At 55.3% G+C, this 22,958-nt stretch overlaps 2 protein-coding genes across 13 annotated transcripts in view; one reads left to right on the top strand and one right to left on the bottom strand.

Moving 5' to 3' along the window:
* ASXL1 (ASXL transcriptional regulator 1) overlaps positions 1-6,905 on the top strand; it is an 85,226-nt gene extending 78,321 nt beyond the window's left edge. For all 5 annotated transcript variants that reach the window (XM_070248030.1, XM_070248033.1, XM_023626308.2 and 2 more), the window contains 3 exons: positions 448-553; positions 855-1,485; positions 2,015-6,905. In XM_070248030.1, coding sequence (XP_070104131.1) covers positions 448-553; positions 855-1,485; positions 2,015-4,924 — 3,647 coding nt within the window. In that variant the 3' untranslated portion in view covers positions 4,925-6,905. The remainder of the gene's footprint in view (positions 1-447; positions 554-854; positions 1,486-2,014) is intronic.
* A 3,485-nt stretch (positions 6,906-10,390) lies between these two features.
* The window catches only part of NOL4L (nucleolar protein 4 like), a 125,158-nt gene continuing 112,590 nt past the window's right edge, over positions 10,391-22,958 (bottom strand). For all 8 annotated transcript variants that reach the window (XM_023626315.2, XM_070248034.1, XM_023626316.2 and 5 more), the window contains 5 exons: positions 20,841-21,026; positions 20,572-20,763; positions 20,165-20,287; positions 19,470-19,671; positions 10,391-14,973 (listed from right to left, as the gene is read on the bottom strand). In XM_023626315.2, coding sequence (XP_023482083.1) covers positions 14,753-14,973; positions 19,470-19,671; positions 20,165-20,287; positions 20,572-20,763; positions 20,841-21,026 — 924 coding nt within the window. In that variant the 3' untranslated portion in view covers positions 10,391-14,752. The remainder of the gene's footprint in view (positions 14,974-19,469; positions 19,672-20,164; positions 20,288-20,571; positions 20,764-20,840; positions 21,027-22,958) is intronic.

The raw sequence follows: 22,958 nt of genomic DNA on the forward strand, positions 1-22,958 counted from the left end.
TGTGGGTCCTTCTGGTTGTGGCATGTGGGACGCTGCTTCTGATGAGCGGTACCATGTCCGTGCCCAGGATCTGAACCGCCGAAACCCTGGGCCGCCGAAGCAGAGCGCACGAACTTAACCACTCGGCCACGGGGCCGGGCCCCTGTTTTGCTTTTTGATCAGTGTGATGCTTGCTGTTGAATGACTGATTACCCTAGGGAGGAGTACGTTGCCCTTATAATAGATGTGTTAGTTCTGTCCTGAGTAAGTGCGTGATGTGAGCGATCCTCTGGAGGAGATAGGAGCCAGCTTGAAGAGGATGGTGAGGGTTAAAAACAGTCTCCAAGATCACTGAAGTCACATGTATTTTGAAAACTCCTGACATGGTAGCACTGCAGATTTGGCTTTCCCTAATATGGACATTAATATCCCGAATGCACACACTTGAAAAGTTTTATTTCTCTCTAGGCGAATTCACTCATGAGATGCAAGTCAGGATACGACAGGAAATGGAGAAGGAAAAGAAGGTGGAACAATGGAAAGAAAAGTTCTTTGAAGACTACTATGGACAGAAGTAAGGCACTTGGTGCTGTGACTCCTGGTCTGGGCTTTTGGGGGTGAATAGAAGCAGACGTTCTCAAAGTCATGCGCACTAATACGTTGGGTGAGAATGTGGAGTTTGCAGTGACTCAGCTCGTTTAGCTTAGTGCCATTCATAGGGCAGCTAATGTGGGTTGTTCTATGGTCCCTGTTATGCAACATGCAGATTTATTTTGTTCTGAGATATCTAATATCTGGGTGTGTATTTATTATTCAAAAAAATGAGACCGACATGCTCTCTGCCCTGTAACTGATGGTGTGAGTTTGGTTTGCAGATTGGGTTTGACCAAAGAAGAGTCGTTGCAGCAGAATGTGGGCCAGGAGGAGGCTGAAATCAAGAGTGACTTGCATGTCCCAGGAGAATCAGCACGGGCACAGCGTGGTCCAGCCACTCGGCAGCGAGATGGGCATTTCAAGAAACGCTCTCGGCCAGATCTCCGAACCAGAGCCAGAAGGAATCTGTACAAAAAACAGGAGCCAGAACAAGCAGGGATTGCTAAAGACACACAGTCTGTGGCACCAGACACGCCCCTCTTCAAGGACGGGGAGGCGAAGACCGACTCAGCAGGGGTGGGCAGTCCCCACAGGCCAGGCACATCTACAGCATCAAACCCAGAGAGTCCCGAATTCCCAGCGGAACCTGTGGCTTCCCGGATCCAGACCAATCCAGATGACCTGGCACGTGCCTCTGCATCTCTAGACAGAATTCCCAGCTTGCCTCAGGAGACTGTGGACCAGGAACCCAAGGATCAGAAGAGGAAATCCTTTGAGCAGGCAGCCTCTGCATCCTTTCCCGAAAAGAAGCCCCGGCTTGAAGATCGTCAGTCCTTTCGTAACACAATTGAAAGTGTTCACACCGAAAAGCCACAGCCCACCAAAGAGGAGCCCAAAGTCCCGCCCATCCGGGTAGGACGCTGTTTGATCCCTGGCTGCCCTGGGGCCAGGTTCCTTGTGAGGGTCAGGAGATTTGTGGAGACGCTCGCAGGACAGAAGGCCCTGGGCCCTTGTGTTAATTGTGTGGGAGTGCAGAACCTTCCTCAAGAGAGCCGTTCTTGAGACGGACTTGACGATCAGGGGATGAAGTTCTGTTCTTCCTCACTTGTTTTGTTCACTCTGTTGAAATTATCTCTAGAGGTCAAAATCCTTTGGGATTTTTAAATCTTTTATTAGGTGGTATTAGATCTTTGTGTAGTGACTAACGCAGTCCCACCCGAAATTAAATTTAGAAATGTGGCATGGAACAGCCCTTGAGCAGAATCTTAGAGTGATGTGGTGCCATGGACAGCCATTTTACTGTGATTATTTCATTTTTAAAGAAAATGATTTGATTCTCTAGGCCATAACCCCTAAGCTACTAGAGTCCCAATTTAGCTTTTCAGTTCCTAGGTCAGGTCACCCAGTCAATTAAAACTGTTTTCTGATTCTTCTCTTGCAGATTCAACTTTCACGTATCAAACCACCCTGGGTGGTTAAAGGTCAGCCCACTTACCAGATATGCCCCCGCATCGTCCCCATCACGGAGTCCTCCTGCCGGGGCTGGACTGGCGCCAGGACCCTCGCAGACATTAAAGCCCGTGCTCTGCAGGTCCGAGGGGCGAGAGGCCACCACTGCCATCGAGAGGAGGCTGCCACTGCCATCGGAGGGGGGGGTGGCCCGGGTGGAGGTGGCGGCGGGGCCACCGATGAGGGAGGTGGCAGAGGCAGCAGCAGTGGTGATGGTGGTGAGGCCTGTGGCCACCCTAAGTCCAGAGGAGCCCCAAGCACTCCTGGAGAGTGTGCGTCAGATCTACAGCGAGCACAACTACTGCCGCCTTGTCCTCTGAACGGGGAGCATACCCAGGCTGGAACTGCCGTATCCAGAGCCAGGAGAGAGGACCTGGCTTCTCTCAAAAAGGAGGAGAGCTGCACACTACAGAGGGTTCCAGATGTCCTCACAAGTGTGCTGGAAGATGCCTCCCAGCTCCCCGTTGCTCCCACTGGGGACCAGCCATGCCAGGCTTTACCCCCACTATCCTCCAAAACTCCAGCACCTGAGAGATTAGTTGAGCAACCTGCGTTGCCTCTGGATGTTAGAACTGAATGTGAGTCTGGTACCACGTCCTGGAAAAGGAATAATGAGGAGCGAGGACCCACTGTTCCCCCAGAGAATGGTCCTATTCAGTCTCTAGCGAGGGATGTTGTATTAGAAGAAGGAACTGGCCAGGTTTTAGACAGTAATCCCACCATGAAGGATCCTGTGAATATGACCCCCAGTTCCACCCCTGAATCGTCATTGGCTGGTTGCCTGCAGGACAGACAATTTGATGACGAATTAGGACTTGGTGACTCATGCCTACCCGTGAGGGAAAGTGCTACTAGACAAGAAAACTTGAAAAGCGAGGCTCCTGCCTCCGATGGTGCTGCCCCTTGGAGGCTTAGCCTGTCAAACGACGAGGCGGCGGGACAGCCTGGACTCAGCTCCAGAGGAAACATCCCAGCTGTTGAGCCCCACGCGGGAGAAGAGTGGGGGAATGCTGCTCCCCTCCTTCCTGCGTCGCCTGAGGAGTTGACAGCTGAGGGGGGTCTACATCTCCCTGCTGACTTTCCTTCACTCTGGACGGTGCTGTCTCGAGGGGGCATCGACAGCACTGGCAGTGTCTGCAAACAGGTGGAAGTTGAAAAGCTGAAAATCAATGGAGACTCTGAAGCACTGAGTCCTCACAGCGAGTCCACAGACACAGCCTCTGACTTTGAAGGCCTTCTCTCTGAGGACAGCAGTGAGGCTGACGCTAGTGAAGCCACAGTGATGAAGAGATCCTTGGTGGTGGACAAGGATGAGAAACATGGTTGGGACTGCTCTGCCTCACTCTCCAAGGTGGATGGTGACCCGAATCTGGTTACAAGGACAGAAGGGATGGTTGCTTCTCAGAGTTGGGTGTCTCGCGTCTGTGCAGTCCCCCCAAAGATCCCAGACTCCCTGCTGCTAGCCAGTACCGAGTACCAGCCACGGCCTGTGTCACTGGGCAGGCCTGAGTCCTCAGTTGAGGTCACCAACCCACTCGTGATGAAGTTGCTGCAGGGCAGCTTGCCCCTAGAAAAGGTTCTTCCTCCAGCCCTCGGTGGCAGCAGACCCGAACCCCCACGACTCCCACTTACGAAAGAGCAGAGCTACAGTGGCTCCTTGGGGATGGGACCTTTGCAAGATCCTGGGAAAAGCAGTTGCATGGTTGGCAGGAGCAGCCCCAGTTCTTTAAGAGCTTTGAAGGAGCCGCTCCTGCCTGAGAGCCGTGAAGCAAGCACTGGTCTTGCCAGGCTGGAGCCCGCGCAGGCTCCTGGAGCACCCCAAAAGATTTCCAAGACAGTCCCAAGTTTAGACTCTCTGTGTCCAGTGACAAATCCAACAGCTGCCTCTGGGAGAGTGGAAGTAGAGTCCAAAGAGCGGTTCTCTCCCTGTAGTTTCGAAGATCAGAAGGAAGCCGGTGACCTGCCCCAGTGCGGTAATTCAAGTACCGCCCCAGGCAAAAGTCCAGGAAATCTCACTACCTCGGGAGCCCCTTTCTCATCTCCAAATGTGATCTCCTTGGGTCCGGACCAGACAGGCCGGGCCCTGGGTGATCAGAACAGTGCTGGAGGCCAAGGGAAGAAGCTCTTCGGCTCTGGGAATGGGGCTGCAGTGCCTCAGTGCCCCAGGCCTGTGGAACCAACGGCACTGCCAACCGATGCCCCTCCCGGTTTTCCTAGTAGGAAGTTGGGGCCAAGCAAAAACTCCGTGTCTGGTGGGGTACAGACGGCCAGGGAAGACTGGGTTCCGAAGCCACCGCCGGCCTCTGTTGGCAGTGTCAAGAGCGAGAAGACTTTTGGGGGGAGCCCTCTCAAGGCGAATGCAGAGAACAGAAATGCAGCTGGGCCTGGTACTCGAGAGCTGGTGGATCACTTGCAAGGGATGCCCTTTGTCCTTGACCTGCCCTTCTGGAAATTACCCCGAGAGCCTGGGAAAGGGCTCAGTCAGCCTCTGGAGCCTTCTTCCATCCCCTCCCAACTCAACATCAAACAGGCATTTTATGGAAAGCTTTCCAAACTCCAGCTAAGCTCCACCAGCTTTAATTATCCCTCCAGCTCCCCCGCCTTTCCCAGAGGCCTTGCTGGAAGTGTGGTGCAGCTGAGCCACAAAGCAAACTTTGGTGCGAGCCACAGTGCATCACTCTCCTTACAAATGTTCACCGACAGCAGCACGGTGGAAAGCATCTCGCTCCAGTGTGCGTGCAGCCTGAAAGCCATGATCATGTGCCAGGGCTGTGGTGCATTCTGTCACGATGACTGTATTGGACCCTCAAAGCTCTGTGTATTGTGCCTTGTGGTGAGATAATAAATTATGGCCATGGGAAAAGTTGTATATTTAGTGTGTGTATTTTGATAATGATTGACCTTAAATCTGTATACAGAATATCGTTGATATAACAGACTCTCTCTCTAGGCGGGAGCACTCTTGCTTCTCCTTAAAATTCATAGTGCTAAAGCCCCTCTGTCACTTACTCACCCTTCTGGTCTCGCTGGAAGGGTTTTCTGCAGGGCAACTTGTTGGGCTGCCCAAGGCCGGCCGGCCAGCCCGAGCTCTCAGACAGACAGTCTGGTGTGGCGTGGTGGGGAGCCTGCCTGACACCCAGAGGGACTTGAAACTGAAGAAGGTTGTGTTCTCTACCAAGGGAACTAACCTACCTGAACTGAGTAGAAATGTCAGTCTTCCACTGGCCCCCTGGTGCCCTCCCTGCCATCTTTCCTTCTACTCTGTCTGGAGAGTTGATGGGGAAGAAGCCAGCCAAGGTTAAAGTTACTCCCAGCAGTGCCCACCAGGGGGCTCAAGCACCTGCTGACCTCAGGGTCACAGTTCAGTCATTTGCCAGTTGACGGAGCCAGTTTGACCTTTGGTTCTGTTGCTGAAGCAAATTTTGGACTCCTGTCTCAGTACAGTCTGCTGGCCCACAGGAGCTTTTGGAACCGTGGATAGATCTGCTTGGACAATGGGGTCGGGCATAGGGTCGTCCTTCCTCTTAAAATGCTATCTGTAGACCTTATAAGTCAGATGTCCAGACGTTTGGCAGGTGAATTCTTCTGCTTGACACACTCTCCATCACTTTGGACTCTATGGGAGTGGGCATCTCCCTGTGTACGCACCTGTGTATGTGAAAGTCATTTTACATTTCAAAGCAGTGTGTGTTTCTTATTTTTATATTTTTAACTCTATCCTTGGATGTATAAAGTGAACTTTTTGGCTTCTGTAAGTATGCTCTATGCACCTCTAATGTTTTATCATGTATTTATATGTTGTACACAGTACTCGCCAATTCTGTAAATGGATGTATTGTACAGAGAACATGAGCGTCTCTTATTTTATGTCCTCGGCATCATTGCATTAAAGTGGTGTGATTGACTTCTCTCCACCTGTGTCAGAGCCACTGCGTGTCTCCACTCGACATGAGGGTGGAACGATTGACTTGTGATCTGCCAGGTTGGCCCGGTGCCCTGTCACGGGACACCTGGTGGACCTGCTGCAGCCCGCAGAGCCACATTCAGCCCGCCCGCACGCTTCTGAGCAAATGCGTCTTGCTCGTCACATCTCTCCTCCTCCAACCTCCACTGGCTGCTCACTGTCATATGTGACAAATCACCACCACCAGTGTTAAGTGCTTCTGGATTCAACGGTGAGTGCCCTGGGCAGCCCCTAGGTGGGCCTTCCAGACCTGGCTCCAGGGTCACCGCTTGTCAGCAATACCTGGGACCATGCTTTCCTGGCGCCATAGGGCTCCTTTTGACATACCTTTGACAGCAGGCTGGAGAAGAAACAGCCATGCCTGCTTCCTGCCTCTCTCCCAACACATTTCCAGCAAATCGCTGTCTCCACGGTTGTCTTCCCTCACCCTGCTTCCTGCCTCGACCGTTGCAGTTGAGTCCTCCCTGTTTAGTTAGATCTCCCTGTGTGAGTGCTTCTGTATGAAGTATAAAGTTGATATGACTTCAGCAAGTCTGATATCATCTGAAAGGCCTTCTTTCCCCCCCATTTCATCCAGTGTGGCGTTTCTGTCACCTGAAGCATGCGTGAGAAGTTGGCAATGATGTGGTGATTTAAGTGCGGTATTGGCCGAGTCCAAGTTGTCAACTTTCAGAGTCTGTTTACCAAAGACGGGGAGCAGAGGCCCAAGCCTGTTTGATCCTCTTCTTCCTTCTGCTGTGACCTTTGTGGCCACTCTAGGGCACAGTTTGAAACTGGTCTGGTCCGTGGGGCTGCCAGGGAAAGCACTGCTCTTGTATGTCTCTTGTGGTATTGGAAAAATAAACCTGTACAACCTGCACTTGTGGTCTCAGTCATCTTCTGTGGCCGCCCCGCTGGGGTGGGAAGGCAGGTCAAGTTGGTGGGCAGAAGCTGCACTGAAGGAGCAGTGCCAGCTCATTTCACGTCGCCTCTGCAACTAATGCTCTGTCTGTGGAGCTCTTTCGTGAGGTTCGTCCTAAAGGCACAACTTGTCAGTATCGCTAGTTTTTAGTCTGTGCATGGTTTGGTGAACTTCCCACTGTGACTGGAAGCAGAAAGCTAGTGAAAGCCGTGCGGGTGCTTTCCCCCTTGTGAACCAAAGTTGTGAGCTGTGACGTCCCTCCAGAGCTGCTCATCCCACCGCCTCACAGACTGAGATGGCTGCACAGATTCCCAGCAGCTGATGCTCTGTAGGGGGTGGGTGGCCGGTGCCCACCTTGAAAGGCTGTCACACGAGCGCCTCCCTGCGTGGCGGCGGGCAGCAGCGAGGGAGGTGTCAGCACAAGTGGGGCGTGCTGCTACTCGAGCGAGGCTGAGTGGATGGAGGCTGCAGGGGTTAACTGCTTGGTTCAAGTCCTCAGACTTATCTGGAGTACTTAAATATATGGTTTTGTGCTTATCAGGAACTATCTTAGTGTATAAATACGCCAAAAGTGAAAAAACCAAATGATAGGAAGTAAAGGTTAATTGAAGTATGTATCCATTAATTTGTTTCCTGTGAGTTAGAGAAAATAGACTTATATGTGGTGGAAAACTTTTTGGGACAGTTCAGGCTGCGGTTTTGTGGTGCTGCTGTTTGATAGAAGTGCAGTTGGAGGAATTATGGGTAGGTGGCTGTGTGGGGGGTGATGTGTACTTGTGTCTCTGTGTCACGGCATCCGTTTGCCCACTTTGTGCAGGAGCTTAGCATGCATTAGAGCCCAGGGTTGGAAGCTGGCATTGCCCGCTGTATCTCATCGGGAGTGGGATGGGCAGTGGGTTAGTACAGGCCGTGCTGCCCACCAGCTCTGCTCGGGGCAAGTTACTCGGCCTCTGCCAACCTTCCTGTCTCTGAGTGAGGATAGTGGTTCCTGCTTCCTAAAGTTGTCAGTGTCTGGCACGTAGGAAGTACTGCAGACTGTTAGCTTGCACCAGGCCCGGACAATCTGTACGGCTCCTGCCATCTGCTTGACCCTCACCCGAGAGGGAGGCCCCAGATGGGGGCCTCGCTGTCGTGCTCAGGGGCGGTGTGGGTTCTAAGTGGACGTCTGGCTTTGGCCTCATGCTGCAGTTGTTGAGTCCACAGTCCTGTGTTTAGAGACTGAGTGCTTGGCAGGGGAGGCTTATCTTATTCGTGGGCCAAAGGACAAGGAACCCTAATGATTCAGAATACAGAAAGAGTGTTACCCTACTGGCCTGGTGAGGTAACGTTAATTTGTTTTATGTCCAGCCTGCTCTTGAGGAAGTCAGACCCTGCTTGTCAGGGGGGAGGGGTGTGTGTGTGTGTGCAGTACAGTAGCCCGCATCCATCATGGGCCTTGGGGGACCAAAGCGTCTGCCTGCCCCGTGCCCTGAGAGGAGGAGGTGGCACAGGCCGTGTTGCCCTTTTGTGTGGGCGCTGTTTAAAGTGATGGAGAGGCTGGGCTTTGTGACCTTGGGGATTAACATGAAACCAAACGTTGACTGTGCTCCATGCTTCCTCTTGTCTCTGTGCATCAATTTGAAAGCCTGGAATGAACACCTCTAACTACCAAAAGGTGTAGACAAAAGCTCTGTAGGGAAAATAGAGTAACGGAAAGACAGCTGTCATTGCAGTGGCTCTTAACCTGTCAGGGAACGCGGGCTCCTTTGAGAGCCTGATGGAAGTTCTGGACCCTCTCCCCCTAGGAATGCATGTGCACACAAAGTTGTGTGTACTATTCCAGAGAGTTCACGAGCTCCCTAGGTGGCCGGGCCCCTCATTTAAGAGCCCCCTGACTGATAATGCGTCTAATAAAACCTGGGTTGATACACAAGATCAAAGGGGGGAGAGATGACTTTGCAAAGGATTCCTCTTAGGTTTCCTGTACCTGCTAAGCTACCCTCGTGCATTTTAAATTACTTTAAAAAACGCAGTGACCTGCATGCTCTCCCCTTGCCTTCGTTGAGTGAAGCGAGGGTCCCCTGTCTTGTCGCCGAGTAAATTTCGGTTTACTGTTCCATGGGGCATTACCATTTGATGTTCTGCTGTACGCTGTTGACAACAGTGGTCTGGAGCCCCGTTTAAAGAAGCTGGACTGGGATCCAGTAGCACTGCTCTGCCCTCAGTGATTCTTCTCGGATCTCAGTGCTCCCACGGAGCCACGAGCCTTCCTCAGGAGGTAAGTGCCTTCCGGGTCAGCGGGGTGGTTGGCGTGCCGTAGGTCTGGGTTCTGGATATGTCGCCCCAGCTTGTGGGGTTTTGAAGGCCCCTTAGTGGCTCTCAGCAGCAGTAGTTCCGGTAGGACAGGCACTTTCATGCTATTACTGAGGATTTGCTGCCCTCGGTCCTCCCTCCACGTACGTGAAAAGGTGAGGCACCGAGGTGCCATCTTCTGCTCTGACTGTGCTTGCTACCATCCTTAGGAGTCTGAGCCAGGGTGTACCCCCTCAGTGCAGTGGCTTCAAACTGTTGGCTCCTCTCCTTTTATCTACTGCACAGAATTTCCATTTTAAAAAGATTCTTCTGCCATTACAAAAAGTAAGTGTTTTAAAAAACAGCTGCCATATGGTATGTGTTTCTGTGTGTGTGTACACACAGACACACACATGCAATTTTAACAGTAAAACTTATGTTTATGCTTTTAACTCACACAGAGTTGTTTTTAAACTCGTGACAATCAGGTTTGTCCCCAGCCATACTCCTGCAAGTTTTCCTTAAAGTTTAACCTAAGAGATACATGTAGGATGAAAAACAGTCTGTGCATAGGTAAACCTTTGGAAAAAGCAGCCCTTTTGTTTCATTCAGGGTGGGATCTGGGGTTTTGAGTGGAAGGCATTGTCCAATACAGAAGGTGCGGGCCCAGGGATGCTTCACCCAGCGCTGAGGGACTGGTGGGCAAGTCTGCTCTCAGTCCGTTCAAGAGCTGGGCACCGGGGTGAGGGGAGTGGGAAGGGTGCGTGGTTTGCAGGGACACCGCTGCGTTTCAGACCTTGCTGGGTCACTGGCTTAATTTAGGTGAGGGGTGCGCCCACTGTGCCCTTGCTCCCTCATCCGTAAGTGGGGGCAAGGGCACCTCGCTGGGAAGGAGACTGCGAGATTTCAGCATGGTGCACGCCTGCGCTGGGTGCTTGACAGGGACCAGTGAAGGTTCCTTTGCTTCCCTTTCTAACGGGCTGGGTGCCAAAAGAAATGGCAAGTTCACCTGTTCAAGAAAGTTTACTGGGGACCTTCTGTGTGTAGCTTGCTGGCTAGGAAAAGTGGAATCTACTAGTAGGAAGGTATGTCAATGCCAAACTAGATTTGGAAGCAGAGAACTAGCTGGCAGTGCTGCTATTTAGAGGACAAAGTGGAAATAAAGCATTCAGTTTGTTATTCAGTGTTTATTAAGTAGATTCAGTCTTATATATGATATACAGATTCAAAAGAAAAAGGATTCCACATACTTATGAAATCAGTGCATTTAGCAAGTAATACCATGGAGATACAGCTTGATTAACAGCTCATTGGTCTTTTGTTAAGTGAGGGCAGAGGGAGTTGGCCTGTGCTAGTCATTCCACAAACAAAACAGAATTTAGTTGCATCACATAGAGAAGACACATTCTAAGAATTAAAATATTAAGCCACATTTACTGGAAAAACTCACTATATAGAACACAAATAATTTTTATAGAGCATTGAGGAGGAAGTCCTCACCTGCTTAGAAGAGCCACGTTAAGTTGCATAGGTGCATATCTGTAAAAATATAATTTAGAGGTGAAGCCATTGATTAATAAAGAGTCACCTTTAAAAGTTGGTGCCCTCCACTGTTTGCCTTAAGTGCCACATGCTTACCGTCTGGAGCCCCCTGCCCCTCCCCAGAGGTGATACCTCATGAACGGCTGCCTCTAGGGGAATCCTGAAGATTTGCTTGTCCAGCTGCACGGGAAAGCCTTAAAGCCTCCTTTCAGAGGGGGAACTCGTGCTCGTCTAAAACACGTCTAAGTTATGCCAGAGGAATGACAACGTCTTGGGTTGTCCCTAAATCCTGGGTGGCTTGACCCTGAAGGTCCCGCTCCCAGGCTGCCAGGAGGACTGGCTCCCTCCCACAGCTCTGCAGAGCGGCGCTGCTGTCCCTCTTCATGCGTCCATGCCGTGCCCCCCCCCCAGCGGCCATGGGACGTCTCTGTTCTGACCCCTGCTTCTAAATGGACCACAGGACAAAGGCATGTGGGCCATCCGCCACGCACATGAGATTTTTCTGAGCTTAGGAAAGTTTTGTTTTGTTTTGTTTTTAGCAAATCTGTGTTCTCTGTGGTGTAGTTTTTTCGATTTTGTTTTTAGGTGGAAACAGGTAAAAAGTGAGAGGTTTCTGTGTTGTGGCTTTGCTGAGCAGGTGAGCTTAGTGAGGTGCACCTTCCCCTCGAGTCTTGCAGGACACACGGGGACTGGGGCATCTGTACATGTAAACAGTACACTTTCACTGAGTCCAAAATTAGGAGCAAAAATACAAAGGTTCACATTGGTCTTAGGTAGATACAGGCAAAAAAGGAGTGAGCTGTTCAGCTCAGAAACAACAAAACAAAGTTTCTAAAGCACCACTAAATTATATAAAAATCAGACCATGGACGGATTGAAACTGGTATTCTGGTGAAATACTTTACTATCTTGTAAAAAGTTTTACAAAAAATTACAAATTAAAAGTATCAACCCTCTGAGTTCAAAGCAGCATTTTGAGAATGAACTGGTAGTTGATCCTGTAACCACCCCTGGAGTCAAAGTGGCCCTTGGGAATCGGGGTGGCTGGGTTCCACCTGTCTGAAACCTCTAAAACCTTCCTAACCCCTGCCTGTCCCCCTCCCCCTCAAGTGTCCTTGGGGATAAACTGTTTGTATGAGTGGTGACAGGAGAATGAATTTCAGATGGGTTACACTATTCCTGGTCGACCAGATGATCCACCGCTAAGACCGAATTCCCATCCTCCTCCGATACTGCCCTTCTCGGGGAGTAGCCCCTGCAAAGACTCTGGAACTGGTGTAGTCGACACTCACGTTACCTTTTTAATTTAGGATCCCAAATGACTAATTTGTGCCCTGAGGCCCTCCGTGAGAATTTTACGTGGCTGTGGGGCAGTGCGCTGGAAGTTCCCTTTGGGAGAAGGCAGTCCCTGGGGTGCGGGTGGGCCGGCGGGGGCGAGCTGTGTTCAGCAGAACCGGCTGCTTGGCGCTCTCCAGGTCAGGAGGAGAGGGATGGGTGGAAGCTGCTTTTAAACGCAAAACAGAGCGAGTTCCCGGACTGAAGGATGCCGTTTGCTCACAGCAGCTCGCTCCTGATCTGCCATCACCAGGGCTTCATGTGTAGCTTCACCAGGAAGGAGTCCCCCAAGAGGTGAGGTCAACATGACGGAGCTCCCTGTGCTGGAGGGGCCGCTGGGGGAAGCCCAGGGCTCTTCTACCACTGGCGTCCGCTGCCCTCCTCTGTCAACTTCTTACCGCAGATCTACGGCCAGCTGAAGGCGGTCGGCGTGGACAGCCTGAACTCAGAAAAGCGTGACTTCAAACCATAGCTTATGCTGATTCTTAGAGCTAATCCCCTGTGCGGGTGGCGGCGGGAGCCCCTTCCCCAGTCTCTCCTGTCTGTCAAAAAAAGCAAACCGTTTGTGCCTGGCTTGGGTACTGCCTCCAGGAGGAGAAATGACATGGTAAGCAATTGATATCAAGAATTCTAAGGCGGCGATTGTCTCTGCCAGTTTTTAACATTTTCACAAATTGCCTGGGGTAACATTTTGCAAAAGATCTTCTGATTACTTTGTAGTATTGTTCACACACAAAAATAAATATTTACACAGATTCAAAGGTCTGGGAGTAGTACTGAGCAGGTTGGGGCTGGACATGTGGATGGCTGGGTGTGGGAGAGGCCTTGGGCACTGGAGCTTGTGCTGTGCTAAGGGGGAGTCTCGGGTGTCCTGGCCCTGACCAGTGGCCTGGGGATTGGTCAGACGGAAGGCAGAGGTGGCGTGGCTGGGTGGGGTGTTGGAGGCCACTTGAGAGATAAAAGACCACCCCCAACCTCTAGGGGCTACAAGTAAGCACGGGGTGGGGCACCCTACTGCTCGGAGTTTCTGGATCCGGGAGCCAGAGCTCAGTCATAGATCCAGAATCCATGCTGGAGCCCCCTCCCTGCCCCTCCTGAGGGGGTCTGCCACAGTGCCGAGAGGCAGTTGGCTGCAGAAAAGCTGGTTTGGGAGGGGGTGCCTGCTTTGGGGTTTAGTGGCTCTCGATCTGAGGGTCCACTTGGCCCTGGCTCCCCTGGGGCCTCTTTGCTCTGAGGGAGGAAAGGCAACAGAGGGCTTCTGCCAGCTCTGGGCAGGGGCGGGCAGCAGAGAGCTGCTGTCATGGCTACGGAGTGTTGCATGGAGAGGCCCCGTGGGCCTTCTGAGGTCTGGGCGAATCCCTGGTTTTAGCAGCACTGGTAGGTATTGCACTGAGCAAGAGGAAGTGCCTGTCGGGGAGGGAGGAACCAGGCCAGCCTTTTCTTTTTGCCCTTTTTCACACTCCAGGGATTATGGGTTTCTTCCAGGACTCGTCCCTCTGGAAGAAGGGCTGGTCCTAGGAGAACCCAAGTGGCTTCTCCACTTCTGTTGACAGCCCCTCTCCTCCAACCATGGGAGCAGGGGACGGGGACCGCAGTTCGCCCAGGAGCTGGCAGCTGCCTTTCCTGTTCAGTGGCTGCCTGACAGCCGGGGGCTCACCCTGAAGAAAGGGGCCTTCCCGGGAGGTGTCTGAGGGGCCTGGGCCCATGCAGAGAAGTGTTCAGACCTGGCTCCCTGGGGGCGGGGTGAGGGCAGGGCCCTGCTGCCGGGCTGCCAGCTCCCAGTACTCTGTCCTGTCGAGCAGCGGGGAGGGCCGGGGCCAAGGTCCTCTCTGGGCTCCAGCTCCTCGCCACCCATCTGGACTTACCTCCCAGGCAGACACATGGTGTGGGGAGCTGGGGGACAGCCATTCAGAACAGTACAGGCTCAGGGCACATTGTGGAAAAGCCCATGCTGGAGTGTGAGGTAGAACGCAGGTGGCCGTGGGACTGGGGCTTCTGAGGGACGGGGAGGGGAGCCGTTTGTGTTTGTCTTTGCTTTGCAGTGGCTGTGGGTGAGGTCCTCCTGCTTGGCAGTGCTGGGCACTCAGAGGGACAGCCAGCCCCACCGCACCCCCGCCCCGCTGGCCCCAGCCCACGCCAGTGTAGTGATATGGAATGTTAGTCACGGGGATACAGCCTTCTGATCAGACAGACACAGACTGGCAATCTGTACAAACACAAAAGAATCCATTTTCAGAAAAATAAATTACTAAGGGGAGAGGAAGAAAGGGTCCACTTTGTTTTTCTCAATAAATATGCAATTCTGCTCACCTAAGACTTGAAAGGTAATTATCTGGGGGTGGGATTCTAACTTCAGGGTCCACGAAGATGATTCTAAATGGAGCTGTGGCCCCAGTGCCTTGTCAGGGGAGCCCCAGCCCTTCCAAAGCTGCCCCAACGGCCTCTTCCAAGCAGGTCAGAGCACCCGTGTGGTGAGATTCCAAAAAAAAGTGTCCTTGTGCCCAAAGTCTCAGGTGCTTGGAGTGTGGCTAGAAACAGCTCTTTCGGATCCCACCTCTTTCAAAAAACAAAATGTACCAACTGGTGAGGCAGGACGCCAGGCCCGGGGCGGGGACAGCCTCCTTCCCTGGGGTAGTGCACTCCAGGTGCCGCTGGGGTCAGTTCTGCTGTAAGATGAGGTTTTCCAGTTCATCTGCAGAGCGCAGCAGGAAGGCGGCGGACTCTCGGTAGCCGGCGATGAGCTGCCGCACAGCACTGATCTCCGTGGGGCTGAGCTGGGCGGTGGGCATGGTCCTGCTGGTGCTGTTGCTGGAGGGCGTGGGCGTGGGCGTGGTGGAGGCGCTGGAGGCCCCGCCTTTCATGCTGAGGTCTGTGGGCCCTGTGGAGAGGGACAGTGAGGGTGAGGAGAGGAGCGGACACCTTGGAGGGCATCCGGGAGCCGCTGTCATCCTTTACTTTGTCCAGGGGGCCTGCTGTGGGGCAGGCACTTGGGCCTGAGGCCCTTGTCTGTCTTGATGGTTGTACCCTAGTGTCTAGAATGGGGTCTGGTACCAGCAGATGATGTGGGGTTCTCTGTTTATCCCCAGGGTGATCTGCAAAGAAGGGGACCTTACTGTCACTATGTGACAGGTAGAAGCAGCTGAGGCCTGGAGGTTGAGAGGTTTGCCCAAGAGCACACTGCAACCGTGTGCACCCAGCTCTGCATGCAGGGCAGGGTGGCGTGGGACAGGGGCACGGGCTTTGATGTCAGGCAGAGCAGGGCTCCGACCCTTGCTCCCTGGCACTGATCACACCTTTGCTTCTTTATGAGGACCCCCACCCCCGCACCCTGACAGGCACGCATCCCAGCTCTGGTCTCCAGGTGAGATGGCTGCAAGACAAAGGAACTTCCCAGATGCTCCTCACCCTGGTGAGCCGAGCTGGAACGGGAACTGGTGGTCCCTGACGGAAGTGTGGGCCGAGGCCCGTAAGACAGGCTGTTGGCATGTCTGGTGGACGGCACAGGTGTGTCTGCGGGTCCTCCCCTGACAGGGCGGCTGTCAGTCAGAGGAGAGGGTGTTCCAGACACAGCAGGGAGGCAGGGGCCCGACACCCCCAAGAGAGAAAGCCCTGACTCCACAGTGGAGCCCCAGAAGCTCAGGAAAAGAAAGACCCATGCGTGTGCTCAGACAAGGAAGGGACTCTGTCCAGCTGGAGGAGAACAAGAGGCCGGCTGCCCCACTGGGCTGTGCGGAAGACGTCGGGGCCACCACACCAGCCCCACCGTGCCGGCCGGCCACCTGCAGGAGCGCGGCTGGAGGTGCACGTGCAGGAGGGTGCTGGGGGTGCAGACTTCTCTGGTGCGCCGCAGCACCTCGAATCCTCCTTACTCTGAAGGGGTCTTTTGTGCCCAAGTGAGGTTAACAGTTAACACCAGGACAGGAGGGCATGTGGGGTAGGTGCATGAGGGTCAGAACAGGCAAGACGGGACCCAGAGGTCTGTCTAGGGAAATCATCTCCCCTTTGCCCCCAGTGGGTGGCAGCAAGGAGAGAGCCTGGAGTCTTCTGAAACGTTCCAGGGGTGTGGGGGGTGGGGGGGACCAGGCTCTGTCTCCTCTCTGCCTTTCCCAACCAGCTCTATAGCATGGACAGCTGGCTTTGGAGTCAGCGAGCCTGGACGCGAGGCCTGCTGTGCCACCCCACAGGCAGCTCTTCAGCTCCACTGAGCCTCAGACCCCTCATCTGCAATGCGAGGAGGCCACTGTGGGGCTGAGCCGTGCCAGGGGCTGTCAGTGTAAGGGCACCTCAGCCTGCGGGAGGCCCACTGGGAAAGGGCTTTGGGGCTTTCTGAATAGGCTCCCAGAAGACATGGAAGCTCCTAGAATTTGAAAAGCATTCTTTCAAGGTGTTCAGCAAGAAGACAGCCAAAGAAGAGAGGATCGGGGGTGTGGGAGCCTGGGCTTCCTTAGTTAGGGAGGCCTTCTCTGACCCAACTCCGCCTGCCTTCCCCCACCTCCCGGATGCAGAGGTGACTTTACGGGGCGTGTGGGCTGCTCTCCATTATCAGCCAGCTCCCCACCACGCTCTGGGTTCTGATAGCAGTTTCACTTGTGATTGCATCTACAGTGGCAATTTTTAGGCTGCTCTAAAGAGAGTTGGACAAGCTCTTGTCACTGGAGACATCTAGATCAGAAGTAACATCTTGGGAGAAATTATGAAAACTTGGCTGCTGCTAAAAGGGAGCTGGTGCAGCCTCCGGATGAGGAAGGAAGTTGGAAACTGAGATGGGACGATTTGTCACGTGGGTTATTTCCTCTCTAACCAGAGAACATGGACTTCAAGAAGGTGGTCCTAGAAACTTGTTAAGGAAGATCCTTGGAACTGAGAGTCAAGGGAACAGTTAAGTCTGTTAAAACGAAACGCGGAAGGAAGGAATGGGGCTGTGAAGTGCTGGAAACAGCAGCCAAGCAGGTGGCTGACTCCCATGGTGGTGGCCAAATGGGCTACCGGGACACGCTGGGAGCAGGGGTGCCTCTGCTGTCTCCTGGATGCTTCATGGGCTGGACCTGGGGGTGTGGTGGGGGCAGGTTTGGTTCCCTCTGGGGCAGCTCCTGGTCCCTTCTGGACAACGCTTGGGGACGGCAGAGGAAGATTGGAGCCACCTGCCACAGTTGGTATGAGCCGGCCCTGGGCTTCCTCTCTTTCCTCCCTCAGTCCCCAAGTCTGTCCTCTTCACCCCTGTGTTCAGAGCTGTCCTTCTGTCTCTCCTGGGTTGTAGCAGCAGCCTAGAAAGGAGACTGTCCCTGTTTCCTGCAGCCAATCTGATCTGGAGCCATCCTCCCTCAGGTTCTGATTACAGGCGGATGGTTGCTGGAGGGGCAGGAGTGGGCACGAGTTGCTCAGTACTCCAGGCAAGACAGGCAGAGCCCGGTCCTATCTAAGCTGATGTGCATCTCCAGAGGACAACCTAATGAGCACGTGAGGAGCTCTGAGCCGCTCATGCAGCTGCCCAACCAAGGCACCGAACTGACTGGAGCATCACTTAAAGGGCTGCTGCTGGGGAGGGCAGCGGGACTGAGTCCCTGCAGCCACGCAACTGCTGTCGTTTTCCTCCCACGGCTGGACTCAAACCCAGTGCTCAGAGGACATACACTGCCCGAGACGAGGAGATAAATGAGCTGATCTCTCCCTCAGTGACTCACCACCCACCTCTAAGGAACCAGGGTTCCAGAACCAGGAACCTGCTCACAGACAGGAGACCGAGACCCCGGGCAGTGCAGGGGCAGAGCCAGCGGCCTCCCTCCAAGGCTCTCTGCAGGTGTGAACAGGGTGGGGAGTGCAGCAGGCCCAGTGCCCTCGGAGGGGCCGAGCTGCAGCTCTGAGCCAGGCCACCTACATGGCTCAGAAGGGGCTCAGCACCCTGGCCCGCTGCCTGGGAAGGAGGGGGCCCCAGACTCCCTGTGTGCAACAGGAGTTCTAGCCTGCCTGCCCTGGGACCTGTCTTCATGCAGTAGGGCTGGCAGATGGCACTTCCTCCTGGAAGGAAAGCAGCCTGCCTGGGACAGCCATTCCCCCCTCGCTGTGGCTGGCCACTCTGGCCTCAGCCTCGGGGATTAGGGCCAGGCAGCCTCTTATTTTAGGTTAAGAGGCATTAGGAAGGGATGAGAAGTTAAGCCTGGGGAGGAATCTTCCAGGGACCTGCACATACTTTCAGGTGATAGGGGCAAGGTGAGCAGAGGGTACCTGGAGTTTCTGCCAAGGGTAGGGACCAGCCCCCTCCCTCGCTGGCCAGGAACAAGGACGAGGGCTGGAGAGGAGTTCTCAGGCCTGTCCAGCAGAGACCCAGAACCAGGGTGCCCTGGCCTGCGGGCAGCACCTTCCCACTCAGCAAGCTGCTATCACGCTCGCTCCACCTCTCGCCCCTGAATGACCCTACAGCACACTGCCCCTGCCTCCTGCCTCCCTGTGAAGGGCAGACGGGGCACGTTCACGGCCTCCTCGGCTTAAAAACGTGCCGCACAGGAGTGTGGCTCCCGCTGCACACAGAACAATATCTAAGGGCCTGACCCAGGAGGCCCTGAGGTCACCTCCCGTCCCCGCCAGCTCCCCGAGGCCACCGCTATGGCCCACTGTCAGACCCCGCTCTTCCCCTGCTGCTGCCCACCCCGGGCTCAGGGTGAACAGGCCGGAGGTCACCACTCCAGTCCCCACTCAGGGCAGCACCCAACTCCACAGGGGAATCTGTGTCTTTCTGGGGACTGATTCTCCAGCACTGCTCTGTGGCCCGGCTGTACCAGAGTCACCCGGGAAGAGGGACAGGAGCACCTTGGGAGTCCCCAGCTTACAGGGGTGGAGCCGGGAGACAGACAGCAAGCCACTGCCCCCGGTGACCTATAGGGGGCTCCACACCGCCGGGGCAGAGGCTGAGGCCGCAGTGGGTGAAAGAACCGTCCCCTCACAAGTGAGGCCACGAGCTGCGGCCGGGGCCCACTCTGTGTGACCTGAGCCAGCAACCATCTCGCTGCGCCTTGGTCACTGAGGGTAACACGGGCTATGGGGAAGATGCCACCCGGGCAGAGTGCAGGCCTGGCTGAAACTCAGTGCTCCCAGCGGCCTATGGGGGAGCGAAGTGGGGCGAGGCCCAGCAGTGCCACAAAAGGAGCCCGGGAGCGAGCCCTCAGAGGCGAGAAGGAGTGGGAGCTGCTTGTGCTAACCAGCTGAAGCCCTCTTGCCTTCCCATCTAAGGACTGGCTAAATTATGAGATGGGGGAGGTCGCTGGGCCACGAAGGAGTCCCGTTTCCTGCTGACATCTACTTCTCGACCTGCCCCGCCGGGTCCCACGGCCGCGGTGCGCTGCTGAGGGACCAGAGCGCCCACCGGTCTCGCGCACTCACCGTTACTGTGATTTCCTGTCTGGAGGGAGGCAGGGGGCTGCAGGTTGCTGCCCAAGGCCCCGTACCCGCGGTAACTGTAGTTGAGGCCACCATTGACGTACACGGGGTCCTGGGAGTAGGAGGAGGCTGGCAGTGAGTAGGTGGAGTGGGTGATGGCTGCGGAGTCGCGGGAATGCTGCTTGTCCAGGGCCACGGGCTCGTCCTGCAGAGGGGAGGGAGGCGCTGGGGAACCACAGGGGCAGGAGGCCCGACCACTGTCCCTGGATGGAGGTGGATGAAGGCTGTGGTCCCAGAGTTCCTGAGACCCAGCGCTGTGACCTGTGGGACTCTCTGCTCCTTGTCCCTGGTTGCCTTGCCCAGCACCTTCCCCTCTCGGCTCATCTCTCTGTGGGGCAGAGTTGAGCTGTTCCTGCTCAGCCGTAAACACTCTCAGGGCCCTCCCAGCTCGGGATGAAGTCCAGACTCCCTAGGTCTGCAGGGCCTTTGTGATCATGCAACTTGCCCCACCTACCCTCAGCTCTCCCCATGGTGACTCCCTCCCCGCCCCCCTGTCCGAGGACCACCCTCCCTGCTCCTCTGCCCTGCTGGGCGGGTCAGCGGGGTGTCTTGGGAATGATTGATGACCACCCTCCCACCCCCGCCTGCCCGCCTGCCCGGGAGGGACACCCCTGACAGCGGCTGGCAGCGAGCAGTACCTGCGAGGACTGGTAGATCTCCAGGCGCATCCTTTTGGCTGCTTTTCTCGTCTCGCTCTCACAGGCAGCTGCCAGGATGTTTTCTGCCATGGCCGAGGTCAGGTGGGGAGGTGTGGGTCTGGTCTGCAGGCAGAACAGGGAGGGGGCCAGTGTTGGGCTTACAGGGCCCTGGGCTTGCACAGAGACCCTGCCCCAGAGGTGGGTGGTGCAGGGCTGGGGTTTGGGCTCTGGCGCTGTTTTCTAGGGAGCTGTGCGATCTTTCTGGGCCTCAGTTCCCTCCTCTGTGAAACAGGGCTCACGGTGCCTGCTTCCAGGGGCACTGGGAGCTGAAGTGTCCGGCCAGAGGATGCCCAGGAATCCCAGGAGTGCGCTGGAGGTCAGTGGTGAGCATAGGGAAGGGGGCTCACCATCTCCATGCCGTTCTTCTTCATGCGACGGCAGGACTTGAGGTACGTGCGAATGCGCTTGCGGGCCCGCTCCTGGAACTCGGGGAACTGCCGGCTGCAGGACTCGATGATGGCCTGGATCTTCTCCTTGGGCTGCTTGGAGATGGGCACCATGCGGTCCAGATTCTCATCCACAAAGAGCCGCACAAACATCTGTGGGAGACATGGGCTGTGGGAAGGGCTGGCCCTGGCTGTGGGCCCGGCCCCGCCCGTCCCTTGCTGGTGCTCACGTTGAAGGCCTTGAGGCGCTCAGGGTCCATGCCCTCAGAGTCATTCATCTTGTCATTGTCCTCATGGTCGTCGTGGTCATCGTCGTCATCATCTGCTGTGGGGGCCCGGCCCACCGTCAGGTCCTCAGGGCAGCCACTGACCTCAGTTTTGATGGAATCGTAGCTCCCAGAGCTATAGGGGGGGGACTGAGAGAAGGCCAGCGACAGAGGTCAGGCCAGGCCCTCTTTTGGCCTCTAACAGGCCACGGCGAGCTTGGGGCCTGGGATGGTGAGCATACCCAGCTGCCATGTAAGCCACAGCTGCACGGCCCGAGCAAGGCACCTTCAGCTCCCCCTTCATCTGTAAAATGGGACAGCAATGCTCCCACCCCCCTCCCTGGGCAGCAGTAGGAAGGCCTGCTCATGACAGCACGCAGAGGCCCGGTGCCCCAGAGGCACTAAGTGGGGGTGTTGGCGATTTACTCTACAGTGGTGCCCATGCCAGCACCTGCCACATTGTGTGAGGGAAAGACAGCCACAGAAAGGGTTCCCGCCACCAGCCCGCCTCTTCTGGTTGTGCCGAGATCTGTTCTGGCTTTGGGGTTTTCCTCCCTGATACCTAAGGGACTGCAACCCCGGGTCGACACCTGAGCTGTCACAAAAGTGGCAAGTGTGCTGTCTGCCAGGGAGGAGGGACAGATGGGCTGGGAGAGGGAACCAGCCAAGGCGACAGATCCATCAGGCAAAGCACTTTCCCAAAGCTTCCGGGGCCGGGGTTCTCCTGTCTGCCACGGCCCCCTGGCTGATGCCCTGAGTGCCAATGCAGACTGAGTGTGTAGAAAGGGGGAGAGGGGCTCAGGCCCGGCCCACAGGGCAGTCATCCCATCCTATAGCAGAGAAGAGGGCCCAGCCCTCTACTCCGCCCCATGCGCGCCTCCTGGAACAGCCCCTTCCCCCATCTCCCCTTGGAATGCACTTCCCCACTTCTCTCCACCTCTGTTACCCTTTATGGCTCAGTTCCCACCTGCCCTATGTCCTGCCCCTTGCCCTCGGGGCACACGTGCTCTCTGAGGACCACTGTCATCTGCCTTTTAGGAAGTTTGTGCTTTTGGTGAGTCCTGACTTCACTCATTGGGATCCTGACCAGCAGCGTCCTGGTGGTACCCTCTCTGCCCTCAAGGAGGCGGACATCTAGCAGTCAGGCCCAGGAAACAAAGAGCAGCAGGTCACACGCTGTGATGTGGCCACGTGGCAGCCCAGAGGGGATCACAGCTCTTCTTGGTGAACCAACGGATAAGATGGACATTGACTGGTGCCTGATCCCACAGTGGCTGCCACCCTGTGACCGTGCCCATGGGGGTCAGCCCTCTCAGGGCCCCTGGCCTAGTGCCCATCTCTTGATCCATACATAGGCATTTTAAAAGGGGCAGGTGAGGTATTTCAACTATTCTCAATAAAACTAGAAAGAAAGTAAAAGGGGCAGGGATGCCCAGGTCCTGCAGCCTCGTGCTGGGTCATGCCAGCCTTGCAAAGGAAGTCAAAAGACCTCCTGGGCCAGTCACATTCCCAAGCTGCTCCCTAGCCAATCCTCTGCCAGGGTCAGAGGAGACAGAGACAGAGAACCTGTAAGATACGGGCTGTTGGTAGCGTTTAGACTCCCATCTTACTTCCTTGGCCCACACACATTGCCTGAGGCTGTGATGGCAAACTTACTCTCTCCAGTGTCGGCTCACTGCGGACGCAGCTATGCCTGCCTCTTGGACCCAGTCAAAGAGGGGAAGGTCGGACCCTGGCCAGTACCTCTCCATGGCCTGATCTCAGACACATACCAACAACTGAACACCCATCCATTTGTACCGAACTCTCCCATGAGACACGCCATCAGAGGCAAGCACCGGCACCACCTCTCTTGCTGAAGAGAAAACCGTCCAGGGAGCAGGGCTCCAAGAAGGCGCCTCTGGCCCCCAGCCCTGACAGGGGAAAATGCTCCCAGGAGGGTTCATGGGCCCAGCAGCAGCTTGCAGAAGTGAGAGGGAGGCCCCAGAGAGCAAGGGGCGTGCCGATGGTGGGGGCCTGCCCTGCCCATCCCGCGCCCACTCCGTCAGCCTGTTCTGTTGAGTTTCGCACATCCATATCCCT

The sequence above is a fragment of the Equus caballus genome, chromosome 22 (assembly GCF_041296265.1).
Source record: "Equus caballus isolate H_3958 breed thoroughbred chromosome 22, TB-T2T, whole genome shotgun sequence".
Classification (NCBI taxonomy): Eukaryota; Metazoa; Chordata; class Mammalia; order Perissodactyla; family Equidae; genus Equus; species Equus caballus.